General features: G+C 42.6%; 1 protein-coding gene across 1 annotated transcript; it reads left to right on the top strand.

Moving 5' to 3' along the window:
- The first annotated feature begins 4,615 nt into the window (after positions 1 to 4,615).
- On the top strand, positions 4,616 to 18,000 carry RNF170 (ring finger protein 170). The gene is made up of 7 exons (XM_056848685.1): positions 4,616 to 4,681; positions 8,327 to 8,455; positions 10,691 to 10,766; positions 12,811 to 12,916; positions 14,782 to 14,855; positions 16,430 to 16,534; positions 17,643 to 18,000. Exons 2-7 carry the CDS (start codon positions 8,334 to 8,336, stop codon positions 17,910 to 17,912), a joined length of 753 nt encoding a protein of 250 aa, XP_056704663.1. The 5' UTR covers positions 4,616 to 4,681; positions 8,327 to 8,333; the 3' UTR covers positions 17,913 to 18,000.
- The last annotated feature ends 1,200 nt before the right edge of the window (positions 18,001 to 19,200 follow it).

The following is a 19,200-nucleotide window of genomic DNA, read 5'->3' as shown; positions in this document are numbered from 1 at the left end:
CAGGTTTCTGTAATGCTCACTATATCTATGTTTTCTCTTAAAACCATGCACTCGTCCCCCATTTTTGCTTGGAGGCTTCTAGCATTAGCATAGAAACACCTCCACACTGTTTCTCTCTTTCGACTTGCCTGGCATGTGCCTTTGAGCATCTTTAAGTGGCTGTCCATCATTTTTTTTCCATTCCCTTTCATGTCTAAGTAATTCCTATGTGGGCAATCTGAAGCAATTTTCCCTTTGTCCGTGTGCACTGAGTTTGCCCGAACCGGATGCTTCTCAGCTCCTGTCGGCTTTCCCCCCAGGTTCAGTTTAAAAGCTGCTCTGCCACCTTTTTTATATTACGCGCCAGCAGTCTGGTTCCATCCTGGTTCAGGTGGAGCCCATCCCTTTTGTATAGGCCCGGCTTGTCCCAAAATGTTGCCCAGTTCCTTACAAATCTAAAGCCCTCTTCCCTGCACCACCGTCTCATCCACGCATTGAGACTCACCAACTGTGCCTGCCTAGCTGGTCCTGTACGTGGAACAGGTAGCATTTCTGAGAAAGCTACCTTTGAGGTCCTGGCTTTTAGTCTCCTGCCTTGCAACCTAAATTTGGATTCCAAGACCTCTGGACTACATTTCCCCACATCGTTGGTGCCAACAAGCACCACAACCACTGGCTCCTCCCCAGCACTATCTACCAGACTACCTATATGACGGGTAATGTCCGTAACCTTCGCACCAGGCAGGCAAGTCACCATGCGGTCCATGCACCCGCCAGAAACCCAGCTATCTACATTCCAAAGGATTGAATCCCCCACTACAAGAAGCCCCCCCCCCCACGAGGCATATCCTCGGTACGAGAGGATATCTGTTCATCCACCAAGGAAGAGGTCCCTTCTAAGGTACCACATCCCCCTACCTTAGTGAGATGGCCTCCTTCCCCAAGGGCTCCATCATCCGTGACTGGCAGGTTGCCGTCACCTTGGGCCTGGGATGTGACTATTTCATCCCCGGAGTCCTTAGTCACCTCTCTCTCTCTGCCTTCCTCAGCTCATCCAGTTGAGCTACCTTGGCCTCAAGGAAGTGAACTCGCTTCCTGAGAGCCAAGAGTTCCCTGCACCGAGCACACACCCACGATGTCTGTCTAATAGATACTCAATGTGGTTACAGAAAATGGGGCCAAAGAACAAAGTTCTTGCATCATCATTCCACATGACAAATAGTGGCTATTAAGCTAGTATAAGTGACTGTTATTTAATGTAACAGCAGAGTAAAATAAATATGGTTACTGTAAGAGAAAATACTACAAATTATTGGGGAAAAAACCAGATGCAATGAAATCAATGCAACTTGCCTTCAAGCAGATGCAAGTGGGATTTTACTTTGGCTGGCCAGCCACAATTATTTCTTGTATTCTTACAGGCACTGGGACATTTTAATTCTTTCTGAACCATGCCATGTGGCAGAATTTAAGTTTTGCCACATGAGAAACATTTAACAAGGTCTTTACAGTCTACCTCTTATGAGCCATCTATTCAAAAGCCTGGTGAGATAAGACATCTGCACTAACATGTTCTTTTGTGACCTTAATATTCAATGTTTTTTTGAAATCTGAACTCACAAGAATAAAAGCCTCTGTTGTAACACAAATGCAGCTGTTCATGGTACTTAGTAAAAAAAAAAGGCAGAAAAAGACTGGCTATAAAGAACTTTAGCTCTTTGTCTTAGAGCTGGTTAATAAAATCAGCCGTGAAAAGTTCTGTTTCCTGAAGGCAAAGAATTACCCCCCCCATAATTCTGATGATAGTTTTTTTCATACATTATTATTTTATTTTACAAAATTTATACTCTGCAACCGTGGTCTTGGTATTTTCTTTCCTGACGTTTCGCCAGCAGCTGTGGCAGGCATCTTCAGAGGAGTAACACTGAAGGACAGTGACACTGTCCTTCAGTGTTACTCCTCTGAAGATGCCTGCCACAGCTGCTGGCGAAATGTCAGGAAAGAAAATACCAAGACCACGGTTACACAGCCCGGATAACCTACAAGAACCAATGAACTCTGACTGTGAAAGCCTTCGACAATATTTATACTCTGCCTTTCTGCTCTCATAAGAGTTACCAAGGTGGCTAACAAATTGAAAACATTCATAATAAAACCAATAAAAATAATTAAAGCTAGAGCTAGAATACACATACAGAACCATAAAAACAATTAAAACATTGGGTAGGAAGGAGGGATCACTGAGGGAATGCCAAACAAAACAAAAAAGCCTTCACCCACCTGCTAACAGAAGGGAATAGATGAGTCTCTCCAGGTAGTGAGTTCTAGCGTTTTGGTGCCATGACCAAGAAGACATTTAACAGTCTTTGTATTGATAAAAAGCTATTCCTTGGTTGCATACTTACCTAAGCCTTGATCAAAAAGTTGTAACCCTCCTAAGTCACAAGGCTAGTTCACACTGTCAGTGGCATAACCATAGCTAAGCTGTAGAGAGTGGGCCACAGGGCTGTATGTACAGTGTATTGGGATATTTGGTTAATATAGCAATTTCCCCAGTCACAGAAGCATGTAGTATTGAGTGCAGTAAATAAATCTCCCGAGAAGTATACTGCAAAAAATTAAACTTGCATTTATTCAGGTAGTTTCTGGTCACAGTCAGGTTGCAGTCGAAAGGAAGAAAGAGAAACGTAATCTAAAGAGTACTTTTCCCTGTAACAAGTGGCCAGCTGATCATGTATATGGGACTATGAGGAATTTTTCTACAGGAGAGACCCGTAGATACGCGTGACTCCATGAAAAGCCATGTGGAGACTGGGAAGAACAATAGAGATGGGAGGGGTCAGAGGGCAGGTCCCAGGTTAAGACGAAGAGAGGGACATCCCATTCAAGGAGATAACACATATACACATTTGGAGTGATGTAGCGCCCTCTAATGTTCAGGCATGCTGAGTTGCTCACTCCAACAGTATGTACCCTCTTGCCAGACTCTTCCCCCTTCTCCCATTCCTTTTGGAGCAGAAGGTCCCTAGCTGGGCCTAATTGTGATTAGCCATTTCATAAGCATTAATGTTAATATACTTAGAACTTACAGTTAATTGGAGTTCTACTTACGCAAGTTGAACTGGAGAGCAGCTTGAAACCAATTTTAGATCTGTATTAAGTACATTTTCAGTCATGATGCATACCTATTCTCTCCAGGATCAGAGGAGCATGCCTATTATCTTGGGTGCTGTGGAACACAGGCAGGATAATACTGCTGCAGTCGTCTTGTTTGGGGACTTCCTAGAGGCCCCTGGTTGGCCACTGTGTGAGTAGACTGCTGGACTTGATGGGCCTTGGTCTGATCCAGCAGGGCTTTTCTTATGTTCAAATTGTGGTTAGCTTTGGTGCCAGTGTAACTGCTAACTACAGTTTTACCCAGCAGGGGTAATTAGCCCTGCAGAAAGATGGGGACAATAATCGGCACTTCCTGCAGCAGGTGAAGAAAAAAATCTGCCTGTTATCTTCTTCCTTTCAGATAAGAGACCATGTTTATCTCTGCAAGTCAGCTTTTACCATGTGTCTTCTCTGTGTTGTTCACTGGTGTTCCGGAAAACCCAGTGAATGGGAGGCAATGGTGAAAGTGTGTCATTGGCCATGTATTTAAATGTATAACCCTTATGTCCCAAGGGTTTAAAATATATAACAAATGTAAAGATGTGTAAGAAACTCCCAGCAAGTATGAATAAATTTTAGTCGGACTACAGCCCCTTCTTTAAAGGCCAGTCACTTGCTAGCATGGCCTTGATTCCCTGTTTTGGAAAAGCAGAGCCCAGAACAAAGGTCTTTAGACACTTCTAGATTATTACAGTAAGGCTTTGAGTTGGGCATATATCCAAGGGAAAAGAAGGCTTGTATCTGTGGGACCCTGTTAAGAAGGCCTTTCTTTCTACCTTTGCTGCCTAAACCTGATGCATGTATAAAAAGGAGAAGGAGAACTTGGTAAGCTGTTTTGGGTCCCCGCTGGGGAGAAAAGTGGTCTATAAATGAAGTAAATAAATGTAGGTCATTATAGAAATGATGCCTTCATTCAGTTTTGACACTGCAGTAGGACAGGGTGTGAGGCAGACTATAGGCTGGCCCCTAAGCTTTTTTGTAGCTCAAAATCAACAGCTTCAGTTATACCCAGATGACAACAGGAAGCAGATGTAGATGCTAAAGTACTGATGTCCCCATCACCCCAATCCAGTCAGGATTACCTCTATGTCATTGCTGGAATGTTTTAATAGTGTAATAGTGTAATTTTCCATTACTCAGTCCTTTCTCTACAAATGGCTGTGGCTGGGAGAGGCTGTGGCTCAGTGGTAGAGCATCTGCTTGGCATGCAGAAGGCCCCAGGTTCAATCCCTGGCATCTCCAGTTAAAGGGACTAGGCAAGTAGGTGATGTGAAAAACCCCAGCCTGAAACCCTGGAGAGCCACTGCCGTTCTGAGTAGACAATACTGACATTGATGGACCAAGGGTCTGATTCAGTATAAGGCAGCTTCATGTGTTCGTATATAAAACAAATGCTATGGTGAGGTATGGATCAAGAAGCAGCTTGAAAATACTCCTTTCTTTCAAGGCACTGCTTAGAACGGTTGAAATCGTGGCCTGTGAAGCGTTTACTGTGGATCCAAAGAGACTGATGACATGGTGCTAAGTCTGCCGAATTCCAGCTGAGGTAAATAAAGGACTTTAATGTTATCTCTGCCATTGCACTAAGCAAAGGATTTCCCCATCTAGCAGTTTCATAGTTAATAGTCTCATCCTTATTAACACTTCATTCTTCAGATGGAGGAGGCTGTCAAAGTTAGTTTCTCGATATAACTTAGCTCGTCATTATAAAACTCAGATGTAGTGATGGTTTATCTTCTGTTTAAATTTTTTAAATTACAGTATTTACTTTTTTCAATACAATGCAAAACAACAAAAAGAGATACAATATAAAACATTTAACATACAAACTTAATAATACACACCTCAGACAAGACACTTCTCTATAAATATCTGTAAATATCTGAAGCAGGTCTGCAACCCATCTGACTTCTACTATTCTGAAACTATTGGATATCTATCAAAAGGTCACATTATATATATGGGAACTTAATACGCCTATTATTTCTCCCATTATACACTATTATTCTTATAATAATAATAATTTATTGGTAGTCAATCCGACCAGTAAAAAACTATACAACAATAAACCTCACATGAACAATATAAAAAGCATTTTAAAAAGGGACATATTCATATAAATTTTAAGAACACTTTGCATAAAAGTGAATGAAGTAGAAAAAGGTGGAATAAGTGCCGATAACATCATTCTAGCAGAAGTCTGCAAAGCTTCATAGAGACAACACAAAATTTGGCAACCTGAGTTGTAACCTGAGGGTTCTCAAAGCAGATCCTCTTGTCTTTAGAGACTTGCGAGATAGGGTTCTGAAAGATAAAGGGACTTCAGTAGTAGGCTAGGGCCTCAATTAAGTGATGCATTTCTCACGAAATTATTTATTTGTTTGTTCGATGTTATTTATAGCCCGCTTTTCTCCCTCGGACTCAAAGCAGATTGCACAAAGTGAGTCAATACAATCGACAGGTGGGACGTTCAGTAAGCAGTGAAATGAGATTAGGGTTCTCGAATCAATCAGAAGTCTAAGAATAGAACTGAAACAAAGTAGAAGTATTAACATGACGCATGATGCAAAATTCCATAGCAGGATTCTAGTTTCAGCAAGCTACACACAGTACTATAGACCACCATCAAAAGTGGAAGCGCAATGTCCTTCAAGATCTCCGCCTTCCCAACCAGCGTTACCTTTTTCTTCTCAGAGTTTAGTTTCAATTTGTTCACTCTCAGCCAGTTTACCACCGCAGCCAAGCAGTTATTCAGGATCTCTGCTGAATTACCAGGGGATTTGGATAAGGATATATAAAGCTGGGTATGATCTGCATATTGATGACATCCAACCCCAAAGTGATGAATGATTTGTCCTAAAGGCTTTACGTAGAGATTGAAAAGCACGGGGTGGGGGGAATAGGATTGCACCCTGTGGAGCTCAACGGTGTAGGTCCCACATCTTGGGGTTCCCCCAACCAGACTCACCTGCCAGACAACACAGCAGGGAACATTTCCCCAAGTACCTCAAGGCTCAATTTGGATCAGAACCACAGTACAAGAGAAGGGGCTTCAGTCCCTCCGAAGTCATTCTCCCAACCCAAAATGGCATTAGGGGCATTATTTGCCCTTTGAATTAACAGCCACCCAGGCCGTTTTGGATCTGGAAAGTCGTGTGTGTGTGTGCTGAGATCCCAATCCAAATTGGTCCCAGGGGTGCTTGGGGAAATACGTTCCCCACTGCTCCCATGTGGCTGTGGGAAAGATGAGTTGGGTCAGGGAAACCCTAGCCTGACTCATGGGGAAATGTATCATTTAATGCATGACAAGGATGGAGAGTACCCAGCTTGCTGGGGGTAAAGGGAAGATGACTGGGGAAGGCACTGGAAAACCACCCCATAAACAAAGTCTGCCTAGAAAACGTCGGGATGTGAATTCACCCCATGGGTCAAGAATGACCCGGTGCTTGCACAGGGGACCTTTACCTTTTTAAGGATAGAGAGTGATGTACCAGCTGAGACAAAGCAAAAATTTGGCTTGCTTGTGTGTTTGCGTTATGGTAACTAGGTTAAGAACTTACACTTTGATTAAATTTAACCTAATTCCAGCCTTGAAATAGCTGGACTTGGTCTAACAGACTAAAATCCCAACAAGCCGTATTTGACAAGTTCCACACAGTGGCATATAGGGTTCTCTCATGTAACTGACATTTGCCCTGACCCATGTGCTAACTGGTACTGTTAGTATTGTTATTGCTTATTAAATACTTATTTCATTTATTTTCACAATAATTTTGTGAGATTTCTCATATAATGATTTCCCATGTACCGCTTGTAGGCCCAAGCACAATGCTCTACATGCAGGACTAACTGCTTGCAATGGTATGGTATCATTTCCTTCTGAACAATCAGTATGAGCCAGCGTGGTGTAGTGGTTAAGAGCAGTGGACTCTAATCTGGTAAAATGGTTTGGTTTCCCCACTCCTACACACAAAGCCTGCTGGGTGACCTTGGGCCAGTCACAGTTCTCTTAGAGCCCTCTCATCCCCACCTACCTCACAGGGTGTCTGTTGTGGGGAGAGGAAGGAAAGGAGGTTGTAAGCCGGTTTCACACACAAGGAGAAGACTGAGAGGGGATATGAAAGGAGAAGACTGAGAGGGGATATGATAACCATGTTCAAATACTTGAGGGGCTGTCATATAGAGAATGGTGTGGTTTTCTGTTGCCCCAGAAGGTCGGACCAGAACCAACGGGTTGAAATTAAAAGAGTTTCCGTCTAGACATTAGGAAGAATTTTCTAACAGTCAGAGCTGTTCCTCAGTGGAACAGGCTTCCTCAGGAGGTGGTGAGCTCTCCTTCCCTGTAGGTTTTTAAGAAGAGGTTAGATGGCCATCTGTCAGCAATGCTGATTCTGTGACCTTAGGCAGATGATGAGAGGGAGGGCAACTTGGCCATCTTCTGGTCACTAGGGGTGTGTGAGGGGGGAAGGTAGTTGTGAATTTCCTGCATTGTGCAGGGAGTTGGACTTGATGACCCTGGTGGTCCCTTCCAACTCTATTATACTATGATTCCTTAAAGGTAGAGAAAATCGGGGTATAAAAACCAACTCATTGTCTTCTTCTTACATGTTGCTCTGTGGGACAGATGTGGGGTGGAGTTCCATGCATCTCATCTTGACTATTTGAAAGACGTGCACAGTGCAGTCTGAAGAAGAGCTACACCTTTTGAAGTCTTAGAAGGGTGTAACTCTGCTTATGGTTGCACTAGAACCAGCATGTTGTAGTGGTTAAGAGCGGTGGACTCTAATCTGACGAACCAGGTTTGATTCCCCACTCCTCCACAAGAGCAGCGGAAGCTAATCTGGTGAACCGGGTTGGTTTCCCCACGCATACACATGAAAACAGCTGGGTGACCTTGGGCTAGTCACAGCTCTCCTACAGCTTTCTCAGCCCCACCTACCTCACAGGGTGTCTGTGGTTGGGAGGGGAAGGGAAGGTGATTGTAAGCCGGTTTGATTCCTCTTCTTCCTCTTCCTCCTCCTCTTCCTCCTCTTTCACTGTACCAAAGTATATGGTGCAGTTTGACTCTGAAGTTTGAAGCTTTCTTGGAAGCTAATTTTTGTTGTTGTTTATCCTTTTACTTGTAGAGAATGCATGAATATTTTTTGTGTGCATGTATAAAGTGGTAATCGATGTGTTTCTTGGGTTCTAGCTCTGGAATGGCCAATCAAGAAGTCCAGCTAGACAACGATTCAATGATAGAAGGAATAAGCGACCAGGTGCTGCTGGCGGTTGTGCTCGGCTTCACCTTCCTTGTTGTCCTGGCCTATGTGCTTCTAAGGTGAGATGTTTGTCAGAATCTCTGGAAACATTTTGTGATGTGTCTAAGATGCTCTTTTAAAAGACTCAATTAAACAATTGTGTGTGTGCCTCAACAAACTGTTACTGGACCGAGCATTCCAGAAGTGATATCAGGAGTAGATGTGTTTGAGAACCGATATAGTGCAGTGGGTAGACTGACAATGGGCAGACGTGGATCCAAACGTGCAATCGTCTTCAAAGTTTGCTGACAGTGCAGTCCTCAGTAGAGTTACACCCATATAAGCTCACTGACTTCACTGGATTTAGAAGGGTGTGACTCTCCTTAGGTTGTACTGTGAATGACGTTTGACAGAAAGCTGTATCGCCATTCCCTGTAACTGATCGTGTAAACATGCCCTTAAAGTAGGCAGTTCAAAGAATTAACAAACATGATACAATTACTGTGTTTCCTTACACCTGTTATTTGTTCCTATGAGTGTTCAAATTCAAAATAACCCATCTCCCACAATAGCATTATTTATGTGGTCAGTGAGAAAAACTCAATACTTTGCTGGGGATAAGTGTATTAAGACGGAAGTGCTACTGGTAGGCAGAAGACCTGATATAGGATTTGTCACCCATTCTGGATGGGGTTGCACTCCCCTTGAAGGAACAGGTTCATGGTCTGGGGGTGTTCATGGACCCAGGCCTACTGCTGGATAAGTAGGTGGCAGCTGTGCCCAGGAGTGCCTTTAACCAGCTTCGATCCAGCTGCAGCCGTTCCTGGGCAGAAAAGATCTGGCCACTGTGGTGCGTGTAGTTACATCTAGATTAGATTACTATAATGCGATCCACATGGGGCTGCCCTTGAAAAGTGTTTGGAAAGTTCAGTTGGTGCAGATGCCGGAGCCAGAATGTTGACTGGAGTGGATCATACAGACAATATCACTCCAGTCCTGGCCTTTCTACACTGGCTTCCCGTTTGTTTCTAGGTGCAATTCAAGGTGCTGGACTTGACCTTCAGAGCCCTGTATGGTTTGGGACCAGCATACCTGAAGGACCACCTAATCCCTTATGAACCCACCCAACCATTATGGTCATCTTTAGAGGCCCTGCTTTGGGTGCTCCAGCCTTCTGAGAATAGGCCCGTGGCAACCCCAGGAAGGGCCTTCTTCGTCATGGCACCAAAGCTCTGGAACTCTCTCCCCAGAGAGATTTGTCTGTCCCTTTCTGTTGCCATCTTCCACCAGCAGGCTAAGGCTTTCTGTTTCGTTCAGCACGCCTTCAATGATCCCTCCTTCCCAACCATTGTTTTTACGTTTTGTACATATTTTAACTTTAAAAAACTCTTTTTAAAACACTGTCCTTCAGTGTTACTCCTCTGAAGATGCCTGCCATGGCTGCTGGCGAAACGTCAGGAAAGAAAATACCAAGACCACGGTCACACAGCCCGGATAACCTACAAGAACCAATCTTTTAAAAACTGTTTTAATGACGTGTGTTTGGGAGGGGTGTTGATTTTAATGTTTTTGTAATGTGATTTTATCTTGTGTGCTTTAAATTGTTAGGCTCTTGTAAGGACAGAAAGGTGGGATATAAATTTTGTAAATAAAATGAATTAATGTGTAGAATAAATAATGGAAATGTTACTGTCATTTTACTCATTGCTTCATAATTGAGCTGTGAGTACACATCAAGAAAAATCTTGAAAGTATTTGTTTTTAATGTCTACTATTTATTTATTTCCCCCCAAATTTATTTATACTAATGGCATTGATGGAAGCACATTCATTTACTAACTGCCTTTGGGGTGAAATATTTCCCCATCGCTTATGCCAAGTGACGTATTACTGCATAAAATACTGGAATCACACATGCTGTGCCTTCCATGAAGATAGTTTCTGACAGTGCATTCCTAAGGAGAGTTATTCCAGTCTAAGCTCATTAATTTCATTGGGCTTAGACTGGAGTAACTCTTAGGAATGCATTGTAAGAGTAGCCGTGTTGGTCTGCAGTCTGACGAAGGGAGCTTAGACTTTTGAAAGCTTATACCCTGAAACTCTTGTTGTCTCTGAGGTACAACTGGACTTGAATCTAACTATAATCCCACAGTTAATCGAAATGCTTTAGAATAGTTAATGGTGCAATCCTGTGCGGAGTTACTCCACTCTAAGCCCACTGATTTTCTTGTTAATGTGGCAGATAAATACTATTGGGCTTCACTCTGTTTCTCTAAATATTTTGTTATTTGCGACTCCATATTTTCTTTTCTCAGAAATGAACATCCAGGTATTCACCCAGAAAACCAAGAGCTAGTAAGAGCGGTTCGACAGCAGCTGCAATCAGAACAGGTATAGTATTGTTCACTGGTAGTACTGGTATCTACTCCTTGGATAAGTTACATTGTGTGCCAACTGTGTCTCAATATTTGTGTAACCAACAGAGCGTTGGTAAATTTGAGCCTGGTTGCTTTTGCGTTCCTGAGCTCTTCGTACCAGGGCCAAATCTGGTTGTTACATTAATTTATAAGAGAAGGGCAATGCTGTCTCATGGACTTGTAACATTCAACGGTAATAATACATAATTGTGTAGAGTGCACTTGGCCTTTTGAAAAGCCTATGAAAACTTCCTTGTTCTGTGTATGCATGTGTCTTTTTGTAAATGTCCATTCTGGGAAAGGCCAATGGTTTAAGAATTCAATCCAGAGCTTTCAATATATGTCTAATAAATAAAACTTCATCTTAAAATCAGAATGGACATAATAAAGCTGCCTCACAGGCTGCATTCAGATGTCACAATAAGTCATAGTTTGTTTAAACCACAGATGGTTGCAAAAACCCTGGTTAGTCTGCCAGATGTACACAACAGGCCTGAGGCAATTATGAATAATAAATAAACAATTTGCACCCCTCACCCCTTTCTCTTTTGCAGACTGTCAGTTCCCCTACCTCTTTCTATCCAGCCATGTCATTTCATCCCTTCAGCTGCGCTCTGAAACAAAAATAGATCTTTTACAGTCCTCCATACTACAGACAACAGTCTCTTGCCATTTCTTTGCTTTTTAAACTTTGGAAGAGTGCTTCATATTCCTACATGCAAGATTTTCACTAGCAAGAAAGCAGTGTAGAAACAGAAGGCAGAGGGAAGGAGGGAGGCAGAGCCCGTAGAAAGCACCTCCAATTCCTGAATGCAACTGGAATAGCAAGGTTTTCTGTTGGTCTGCCCTTCCTGTGCAGGAGACTAAAAGGGAAGGTACTACGGAGCAAATTGGGATTTATTTATTCAGACATCATGACAAGCTACGCACAAACCATGGTTTAGAATCCCAGTTTATCATCTCATCAACAAACCAGCATTTGTGGGCAGCCTGCATTTAAACACTACATTAAACCAGAGTTCAGTAAAACCGTGGTTTAAAAACTTGGAGTTTAATATGATGTCTGGTGTGCAGCCAGAGCGAGTTAGATTATTGGTACATGTGGCTCATTCCTATGTACTCTAACTGGCAACTTGCTGACCAAGATCTCAGCAGGGAACCTGCTACTAAAGAACCTTTTTATTGGGGGATGCCAGAAATTAAACTGGGCATCTTACATTTGTGCTTTATCAGTGACAGATGGCTCCTTCCAATTAAAAAGGTTAAAAGGTGATGCATGTTAAAATCTTCTTCCTTAGCGTAGCTCTGGCCATTGAAAAGCAGAGCAAGTGGGAAACATCGCAAACGGTTTCTGCCAAAGATTTCGGTTTGGGCAGGTTCCATAGGGGAGGTTCTCTTGCAGTGGGTCTCATTGGGTTTGATTTTAGTCCTAGATTATTCTGATTGTTTTTGTTTGTATTGCTGTGTTGCAGAAAACAGTAAACTTGTCTTTAAAAAAAAAACATTGGCTTGTGTCCTATGATAGATCTTAGCTGAAAGAAGCGATTTCCCTCTGTGGAATTCGTCCCCTCCCTTCTCCCACTGCAGCCTGAAAAGATTCCCAAATAGCCCAGACTAGACCCAGACTGGAAGCTAAGCAGGTTGGCCACAGTTAGTATTTGGCTGGAAGCCCACCAAGGAAGACGGGTTGCTATGCAGAGGAAGGCAATGGCAAATCACGTCTGATCATTTTACCTTGAAAACTCCATGAAGGGTCTCCATGTGGGGTCGGTTGCAACTTGACAGCACTTAATTATTGTTATAGGAAATAGGGGGGCTCCTGGAACAGCCTGAGGAGGGAGTTAGAGGTCTCTTGTGGGAGAAGGGGATTGGTGAAAATTGCCTGCCCTTTCCCTTAATGGAAATTTTCCACAAGATCCAGCCCATTTTTTTATGATCTTGCTAATAGATCAAAGCTTTCCACAGGCGAAAGAATATTCTCTGCTTGAACATCAGGCATTTCTCATTTCTCTCAGCAGAATGCAACTGAAGACAGGCAACGCTTCTATACTGATATGTCCTGCCCTGTCTGTTTACAACAGGCTACGTTTCCTATTGAGACAAACTGTGGGCACCTGTTCTGTGGTAAGCAAAAAAAAGTTTTTTTTATATCATTTCTTGCATTCCATCACACTAGCAAGATGAATGGACACAGCAGAATGCAGACAGAGGGTGATTTTAAAAGAATGGCTCCATTTTATAGAAGCAGAGAACCCCACTTCAGTTCCTTATTTAATTCACCTTGCTTCTGCTAGTTGATACCGTTAATTTCTAATAAGTATATCATGCCTTTTAATCATTTATCATTTCAGTTTGCTCTCCACTATAACATTAATCGTAATGAACTTATTACATTTTGCCATTTTTTTTATTTTCCAAACAACATAAAAACAACACATACAACATATACATAGTCAATGCTCCATGCCTAAAACAGGATCTTCAACTATGAGCAGAGATACATCATTATTATCTAACATTAATCTTTAAATCTTACAAGTAAATAAATCTTTTAAACCAGGCAGGGGGCTATATATAATTATCCTCCCCTCTCCAGCTAAATTAACAACCATGCGAAACTTAATAGTTATTGCCTTACGCTTAACAGTTGATGATATAGTAATTGATATAACATCTAAAAAATAAATGGTACATTTTGCCAAATCTGTTTTCAGTCCTTCTCTGCTTCTATCCAGGGTTACCCTGAGTTCTCCTTAAATTACAATTGATTGTCAGACTACAGAAATCAGTTCCCCGTGGAAAAAAATGGCAGCTTCAGAGGGTGAACTCTGTGGCATCACCTCCCCTCTGAGCTCCTCTCCTCCCCAAACTCCACCCTGCACAGACACCACCCCCAAATCTCCAGGAATTTCCCACACTAGAGATGGCAACCCTACTTCTGTCTTTAATGTATTTTTATATTATATGTTAACGTTGAGGATCACAGCAACCCTTACAACGCTCATAAGAGAGGTTAGGCATTATTGGCATTTAAATTCATTTCAGTCTAAAAATTCACACCTGAACAACTTCCTCCGGTATTGTTTGTTAAGAGTTCTGGAGACACTACTTTAAGAGCCCAGAGTGGCGCAGAGTGGTAAGTTGCAGTACTGTAGTCAAAAGCTCTGCTCACGACCTGAGTTCGATCACAATGGGAGTCAGTTTCAGGTAGCCGGCTCAAGGTTGACTCTGCCTTCCATATTTCCGAGGTCGATAAAATGAGTACCCAACTTGCTGGGGGTAAAGTGTAGACGACTGGGGGGGGGGGAGGGCCCTGGCAAACCACCCTGTAAACATAATCTGCCTAGTAAACGTCAGGATGTGACGTCACCCCATGGGTCAGGAATGACCTGGTGCTTGCACAGGGGACTACCTTTACCTTTAGACACTACTTTGTATTGGTGTTTAAATGTCTTTTGATGTAAAGAGTCACCCCCCATGTATTTTATAGCTTAGCATCTTAGCTCAGAGGTGGGTCAACATCAGGCCACTGAATTCTCTCAAGTCTGTTGTTTAATGCTATAGCTCATTACCTTATCGTTGTATTGATACCAAGGAGCTTCAGGCACTTTTTCCTTGCACAGTTTGTATGATCTGGTGATGGAAATATTTCATGAATTCACTGCATCACATAAGGTTACCCAGCATCCAAAGCCTGGGGAAATTCATAAAAGAGGCTGCGGGTGGAACCTACAAAACAGGATACAAATCAGTGGTCTGGCTGCCTGGAGCAACCAGCCACCCTGACTAAAACTGTAATGTTAAACTTTCCTTTCCATCTGCTTCTCAGAGAAATAACGACTTCCATTTACATATTGTCATTTTGAAAAGATAAAACGGAGGAGAACCATGTACACCACCTTGCATTCCTTGGAAGAAGGCTGAAGTAGTAATGTCATAGTTAGATAGGGAAAAAAGCAGCTAGTAATGGTGTCGTTTCTTCTGTTTAGGTCCCTGTATTATTGCATACTGGCGGTGTGGCTCATGGCTGGGTGCGATACATTGCCCCATTTGCAGGCAGACGGTAATATGATGACTTGCGAAATTCTGATATCAAATTCAAGTCGCAGTTCTGTAAATATTAACCAGTGCTTTACTTCAATGGGGTGTGTGATGTGTTTTGAGATCAGACATTCAAATGAAGGTGTTCAATTGCAGGGCAGGTTCACCAAGCCTCTATTGCTTTTTTTTTTAATGTAATGACTTTTTAAATTTTTTATTGAATTTTTAGGATACAGAATTAAAAAGGGAGTGGGGAGGGGAAAAGCAGGGGGAAAGTTAGGTTTCTGTGTCCAGGTCTGGTCAATACATTCACTACATATCTCGGAACAATTTATCATACTATATTGTGCACCCGATCAATCTTCTAGTGTTAAAATGTAGCATTAAAATATATAATAATTCATCTGATAGTCATTACCTATACCAGTAGAAATGTTAACTCTCACAGTATCGGATATGAAGTTTTCTTACATTAAAACTGTTCTTTAATATTTCTAATACTTAGTTTGTGATCTGGTGAGCCTATTAATACAATGTAATGACTTCTTAAAACAGATTGATGTGTTGAAAGTAAAGTTTGAAAGTCGTCTTGTTTGTTTAAGGATACACAGACTGGCAAGGTAAAGTTAATGGCTGCAGTAGCAGGGCATTTCTTTAGAAGGTGGTGCTGAATGCTATTTTACATTAAAAATTCCAAAAGGTTGGCCATGCTAGACCACTGTAGCAAAATAAATCAAGGGTTCTGGGGACATCTTTATTGTGGCTTAAGTAAGGTCTAGCCCATGAAACGTCATGCCATCTTACAGTTACTACCGGACTTTTGTTTGTTTTAAATCCACTTATGGGGTATGCAACAAGAACAGACCCGAATTGCTGCCAGTAAAACGTCTGCAGGACTGCCTCATATATTCTGTATTGGTAACAGTTTGTTTCTTTAAGTCATCTGCTTGCTGTCAATCCAGATGAATGTTTATAGAGAGATGCAATGTTTAGCCTGTGGGCTAAATTTCCTGTTTTGTTGGGGCTGCAAGCGCACCTGTTTTGGACTGATATGGCAAGCGCTTCAAGGCAGAACACCCCGACTGTCAGAATGGACGCGTTTCCCTGAGCCTCAGTAGTATGTGTAAGCTCAGCAGTCGCAAGGGAATCCCATCTCAAAGTTTGGATTTTGTTCTTCTCCTTGAGTTGATGTTGAGAGGCCATTTTAGAACATGTTATTGTGGCGCAGAGTGGTAAGCTGCAGTACTGCAGTCCAAGCTCTGCTCATCACCTGAGTTCGATCCCGACGGAAGTTGGCTTGAGAGGTAGCCGGCTCAAGGTTGACTCAGCCTTCCATCCTTCCGAGGTCGGTAAAATGAGGACCCAGCTCGCTGGGGGTAAAGGGAAGATGACTGGGGAAGGCACTGGCAAACCACCCCGTAAACAAAGTCTGCCTAGGAAACGTCGGGATGTGCCGTCACCCCATGGGTCAGGAATGACCCTGTGCTTGCACAGGGGACCTTTACCTTTTTACTTACTGTCTATCTTTTAAAACTACTTTAAAAAGAAAAATAAGTAGCATACAGGCATTAAATGACTGATTTCTGTTGTGTTCAGGTAACTTTATTTTTACCACTCTTCAATGAGAGTCAACAGGATGCAATACAAGTACTTCAGGATGTCATTGATTATAACAGGAGATTCTCAGGACAGCCAAGATCGGTATGTGTGGAGATAAAGACTATATATGTGTGTGTATTTTACACGAGGATTCATACATTGTCCATATATAGTTTAGGAAGCAAAGATGGGGTTTACTTAAATACAGGCCTTTGAGAATTAATCTAGTCTAGTATAAGAGTTCTTGGATTTATTTATTTATCCTCTTTGAACACACAGCTGTTTATACTCAGAAAAGTCCTGCAGTACTAAGCCAACTTACTAGGAAGAAAGCTTAGGCATTGCGGTTAAAAGAATTAACTATGAGCCAAGAAGTTTCCTAGTTCAAGTCTCCATGTGCTCACTAAGGGGCCTTTGCCAAGCCGCTCTGTTTCCTTGCTCTCCCACTGGTAATAGGGTTATAAGACTCGCCTGTCTTCCAGGATTGCTTTTAAGAATATTGAGGGAATTTATATGAAATTCATTGGGAACTTGGGGAAAGTTCTATAATAGATATTAACTTCTGGTCTGCATTGGTATATACTCTTGAAATATATAGTTTATTTAGCCCTTGTTCTTGCATAACTTTGTATTTCTGTTATAAAAAAGATTCAGCTCCCCGGTATTATTTTTCTTCCTTTCCGATCCACAAGTGAAAGGGATTGGAGAAGATGACCACAGGCACACTGAATAGTAGTCAGCGTGGTGTAGTGGTTAAGAGCGGTGGTTTGGAGCGGTGGACTGTAATCTGGAGAATCAAGTCTGATTCCCCACTCCTCCACATGAGCGGCGGACGCTAATCTGGTGAACCAGGTTGGTTTCCCCACTCCTCCACACGAAGCCATCTGGGTGACCTTGGGCTAGTCACAGTTCTCTCCAAACTCTCTCAGCCCCATCTACTTCACAGGGTGTCCGTTGTGGGGAAGGGAAGGTGATTGTAAATTGGTTTGATTCTTCCTTAAGTGGTGGAGAAAAGTTGGCATATAAAAACCAACTTTTTTTTCTTCTAGTCATAACACCCATGTTATTTCAGATTTCTGTTTGCGGGTATGAGTTTACAGCATACGTGCTCATTAAAAAGCCCCTATTAGAAGTTATGTATTGAAGTTACGTGTTGATGTATTGACTAGACGTGACGTATTAACGCTGTACCTTTTTAATTTTTTTAAAGATTATGGAAAGGATTATGGATTTGCCCACGTTATTGCGTCATGCGTTCAGAGAAATGTTCTCGCTCGGCGGTCTCTTCTGGATGTTCCGTATCAGAATATTCCTCTGTCTGTTGGGAGCTTTGTTGTATCTCGCGTCACCCCTGGATTTTCTGCCCGAAGCTCTATTTGGAATTCTGGGATTTCTAGACGATTTCTTTGTGGTCTTTCTGCTGCTTATATATATCTCCATCATGTACCGAGAGGTTGTAACACAGAGGCTGAATAGATGAGAGCGACGTGTCACGACTAATATTCAGGAGGATTAAGGGGAACGCTTAACTGAACGAACCACTGCTGAGTAAAGCACACGGTAAAGCATCTTAAACACGCTTTCAGTTTCTGCTGTTAAGGAGCTCCTAGCCAAACATGCAAGCATGATGAATTGGAATCACTGTGACAGCAAACTGGAATTTTTGTAGGTGTTCGATAAAAGAGATTTATTTGAGATTACATATGTTTACAATGGATGAGTAATTGTACAGCATCCAAGGTGTCACCAGTTCTAAAAAGGAATTTCTTTGGGGATACGGGGGGGTGGGGAGTATTGAATTAGCTTAGACATCAGTGTACAGTTTTGTGTTCAGTTTACATTTTTGAAGACTGGAATGACTTCCTGAGAATCTGGAGAGAAAGGGATAATTGGGAGGGGCAGATTACAGATGTTGAGGCAGCCTGGAGGAAGCTGAGCCAGGGGGCCCCTGCAGGGCTGGTAGAGCTGGGCTGGAGTGACAGTGGGTGTAGGCTCACTCATCGTCACCATGCTGTGGCCTGGGTCCAGGCCAAGCAACCCATGACACTCTGCCCCATACCACGCAGCATAGGTGACTCGGCTCTCTGCTGACCACCAGCGGCCCTCCAGGCAGCAGTTCACCGGGTGTTCTCCAGGCGAGTTAAAGGGCCGGTCTACCCCGCCCCCCCCAGACGGTTGGATTTTTTTAAAAAATGAAAAATGCAGGAAATGCTCAAGTAGCGCTGTGGTCAGCTTGGGGTGGGGCGTCACATTGCACAAAGACCGTAAATACAGTATTGCTTCAGCTGCAGCTATGAACAAATTAACGTGCATGCCGTGCCATGTGACCTTTGCGCACTTTGCAGGAGGGAGAGATTCCTTGAACACTCCTTTTTGGAAGGTGCTGGGTTTGTTTGTTTTTTAAAAGTGCATTGACCGTTTCAAACTGATGTGGATAAAAGAGAAGATTGCCTCCATCTTGAGGTGGGCTAACACAGATATACAAGTATGGTGCAATATTAGACAGATCTTTCAGAGCTGGAATTTTAACTGGGGTCCCCAGTTGTACGTGAAATAATTTAATGTTTACCCAGCTTATGGCTGATACAGCAGTTAGCTAAAATCTAAAAGTTAATTTTCTATTGGAGCTACTTGAAAGAATAGTAGGGACCACAGATACCAGGTTATTGACCTGTATACAACCGTACAGTTCCAAAAACTTAAAGGCATGTAAATTTTCTTAAGACAGTGCTGTGATTTCTGCCAGCTTCCCCCTCCCGCTGAGCCTG

The sequence above is a fragment of the Euleptes europaea genome, chromosome 4 (genome assembly GCF_029931775.1).
Source record: "Euleptes europaea isolate rEulEur1 chromosome 4, rEulEur1.hap1, whole genome shotgun sequence".
In the NCBI taxonomy this organism is placed as follows: Eukaryota; Metazoa; Chordata; class Lepidosauria; order Squamata; family Sphaerodactylidae; genus Euleptes; species Euleptes europaea.
The sequence above is the reverse complement of the archived record's forward strand: the minus strand, read 5'-3'. Positions and strand labels throughout refer to the sequence as shown.